General features: G+C 45.5%; 1 protein-coding gene across 1 annotated transcript; it reads left to right on the top strand.

The window, feature by feature from the left end:
- Nucleotides 1-453: 453 nt before the first annotated feature.
- On the top strand, nucleotides 454-2,458 carry LOC123491022 (myotubularin-related protein 13-like). Its single transcript, XM_045220810.1, has 2 exons — nucleotides 454-949; nucleotides 1,680-2,458. The coding sequence occupies exons 1-2, from the start codon at nucleotides 763-765 to the stop codon at nucleotides 1,829-1,831; spliced, it is 339 nt and encodes a 112-aa protein (XP_045076745.1). The 5' UTR covers nucleotides 454-762; the 3' UTR covers nucleotides 1,832-2,458.
- The last annotated feature ends 1,386 nt before the right edge of the window (nucleotides 2,459-3,844 follow it).

Genomic DNA, 3,844 nt, shown 5'->3' with positions numbered 1-3,844 from the left:
ATCACCTGCTGGAGTTACAGCCTCAGGTCTGCTAGGGTGGGTAACACACTCAGCCTGTCTGTAGGGGGGAGCGACCTCCAATCAACCAAAATAAGCAAAGATTGGGATTTCCAGTGCTCTGCACTAACAATAATGTAATGTGTACCAAGTTTGTAAAGTTCGCACACGTAGGGGGGCTGGCTTTTCTCAGAAATGGAGAAGGGTCTGCCAAGGCCATATCCTGAGTTTCTCACTTTCGCTTTCTGTATGTGCTGCTGCTACACAGTAGCCCCCTAGCTAGTCCCCTCTGAAGCCTATTACAGGAGATGTTAGGCCCTTTGAGTTGATTACATGAAGAATGTTCCAGACTACACCATAATGAATCCTTTAGTTCTTGTTTTGCCGCTAGTTTCATGAGTAGGGGGGGAAAGGCGATGTCCTTAATGTGTTTAATTGGTTGTTATTTTCTCTCTTTTGGTTCTTGCCCCAGACTTGTTTTGTTTCTCACAGAGAGACTTCTGGATCTCATCTGTGTGTTTGTAAACCCTGCGGGACATTACATCACCGTCTCATGTGAAACGTGTAGCGTGGCCAAGAGACCGCGTGAGCCGAGTGAGAGGTCATGGCATCACAGCTGACCTCTCGCCAGACTGCTGGTGTGCCATGCTCACAGACCTCAGACACACTATATCGTCATGTGCATCTCTGGGAAAACTTCAAGCATCCCTCTCTGCAGTCTGTGTTCTATTCTCATGCCATTAATGCAGACTAAAATCTGACTAAATGTGTGTTTGCAGTATTGCAGGCAGTGTGGCGGAGAGCTTTGACACAGAGAGTGGCTTTGAGGACTCTGAGAACAGCGACGTGGCCAACTCTGTGGTACGGTTCATCGCCCGCTTCATTGACAAGGTGTGCACAGAGAGTGGCGTCAGCCAAGACCACATCAAGAGTTTGCATAGCATGATCCCAGGTACCGTACGACTCCCAGTCAACCTCAATACTACCCAATACAATGTCAATTAAACCCCAATACAACCTCTATCCCGGAGCTCTGTAGCTAGCAAGCACTGTGACCTCTGACTTCAGTTGCAAACTCCCACTGTCCTCATTCTGTCAGCTTTATCAGTTAACCCTTTTATTTTATTTTATTGTAAATAAGAATATTATGTTTTTAAACACTTCTACATCTAATGTAGGGTGCATCTAACTTTCTCACTCATCATTATTCAATATTCATTCAGGATTATCTGTAATCATGGTAGCATCCACATTACTGTAGAAGTGTTTAGAACCATTATATTCTTATTTATAATAAAAGTGACTCCAAAATGACACACTACATTATTTACCATTTATATTGGGCACAAGATAATCTGAAACACAACCAAGACAAACAGCAAAGGCTTCCAACAAATTTGTAGAGTTACAAACTTGATTAAACAGTTCAACCGATATGGATGAAAATACCCTCAAATGAAAGCTGACAGTCTGCACTTTAACCTCATAGTCATTGTATCATCCCAATACTTTTGTAGCTCACTGTAGGTGGTGGCCTTCAAATCTGTAAGTATAGGCTTCCTTGGGTTGTAAGTAGGTGTGTACATGCATGTGTTTATGTTTACCTGGGTTGGTTAACTTATGTGTATGTGTTTTTGTGTGTGGATGACATCGTGCTAACTGGTCATGACATCTGACCATAGGCATCGTGGCCATGCAGATGGAAACTCTGGAGGCAGTCCACAGGGAGAGCAGGAGGCTGCCGCCCATCCAGAAGGTAGGTGCTGCACTGCACTGGGCCACCCATTCAGAAGGTAGGTGCTGCCCTGCACTGGGCCACCCATTCAGAAGGTAGGTGCTGCGCTGCACTGGGCCATCCATTCAGAAGGTAGGTGATGCCCTGCACTGGGCCACCCATTCAGATGGTAGATGCTGCCCTGCACTGGGCCACAGTTCTCTAAATGTCTGTCTGAATATAAATTGAGTTTATCAATCATGAATATTAGTACCATTTGAAACTCTGTAATCTGTCATCAAAATGTTATCAAAATCATTCTCATTAATGGAGTAATTTTGTTGTGCCTTTGAAGTAAACCTGTGTCCTTTGATAATGAAGTGGTGTTAGAACCCCTATTCTACTGGAAGTGGTGTTAGAACCCCTATTCTACTGGAAGTGGTGTTAGAACCCCTATTCTACTGGAAGTGGTGTTAGAACCCCTATTCTACTGGAAGTGGTGTTAGAACCCCTATTCTACTGGAAGTGGTGTTCTGTAGCTGAAGTGCCTATCATCCAGTAATGTTGCAGTCATCAGATTGTCATCACTCATCAACCATCAGACTGGGTTTTTTACGGTGAAGCCAGTTTACAGTACTCCTGGATGATATTGTGCGCCTTATTACACTGCCAGCTCTTGATAAGGGCTCTCCCCCTAGTCGGCTCGTTCCCAGGACACTGCGGGCCCAGTCAGGTCCAGTGTAATTGATGTGTTGTTTGTCTGGCAGGGCCTTGTGTCCTGACATTCATAGCTGAGACCACGTTGTGCACAGCTCTGCTGCCAGCAGCACTTATTAAATCCTGTGAACTCTGTAAACAAGCACAGGAATGACCCTGGTGGGCCATCAGCACAGATATTTATGACTCGTGGAGTTGGAGCTGTCCTTGCCTGTATGTGGAACCTGCTACTGCTTTGGCCCAAGGTTCAGGGGGAGGAGGAGGTAGCGCTGTTGGGTCTGTCGGGATTAAACATTCAGTTAATGGAGCTGGTAGTAGTGGTGTACCTGAGCACTCCAAGCTACACAGCAGTGAAAAGGGGTCACTGTGATAAGTGGCTATCGCTGGCTCTGATATCTCTGGCGTAGGTGGGTGGGTTGTCTAGTGTGTGTGTTTAGGGGTGAATACTTTGTTAGAGTCCCAGCTGGCAGCCTCATTGGGGTGCTGGGGGACCGTTGGAGCCTTTAACACACTGGCCCCTGGCCCTGGGCCATCCAACACCAGCAGGACCATGTTCCTCCTCTTATCTTTTGGCTAGACTGGACCAGAACTCAAACGCACAGCCTTGGACCGGCCTGACCTTAGCATGGATGTCCCTTCAGGTTCCATGTATCATCATGGTGGAGCAGAGCTTTCCTCTGCAAGAGAGTAAACACAGAACTCACTGTGTGTGTGTAAAGGCTGTGCTCACAGTGACACCATTCTGTTCCCCATAGAAGACATGAACACTGCACAGAGCCATGCCCTTTTGACTAGAGGGCATTTACTGTATAGGCCCCCTCACACAGGGGTGCTCAACATGGCTACAGTTTGATGAGCTAGAGAGGCAGAGCAGTGTTAGACCAGCTGCTTTCAGACCTGGCTCTGCTGCGGAGCTGAAGAGAAACCAATTCCCAACACATTGGAATGGAGTTTGGATTTACAGGTTGCTACGAAGCACCTCAAAGCAAATGTTCAGCTGTTGTCAGTGCTCATTGATCAGGGGTTTGCTTTGGATCCTCCAGCATTTCTTGAAGAATATAAATCAATATATTGTGGTAGTGTGGTGTAAGAGTTGAGTTAATAATTCAGAAGGTCACTGAAAATATGTTGCGCGGACTACACTCAATGCATATATAAAAATGAACTAAATTAATTATTGTAGTTGTACATTTTTTTAAAGATTTGCATGTACCTAAGGACCAAATTATTGACTTGGAGTATTACTGATGATTAGTCTCCACGGAACACAAGCTTGTTTTTCTTGGTAAAGCATCAGTGACTGTAGCTAGCTGTGTTAAACGCTATATGATGCTGAGTGTGCTTGCGACACACTGTGTGTTGGTGATGTGTTGCTTTTATGACATGATAATGATGTGTGTGAGATACATGTATGTC

This window comes from Coregonus clupeaformis, unplaced genomic scaffold (assembly GCF_020615455.1).
Source record: "Coregonus clupeaformis isolate EN_2021a unplaced genomic scaffold, ASM2061545v1 scaf6615, whole genome shotgun sequence".
NCBI classification, from domain to species: domain Eukaryota; kingdom Metazoa; phylum Chordata; class Actinopteri; order Salmoniformes; family Salmonidae; genus Coregonus; species Coregonus clupeaformis.
Note: the sequence above shows the minus strand (reverse complement) of the source record. Positions and strands in the feature narration are given on the sequence as shown.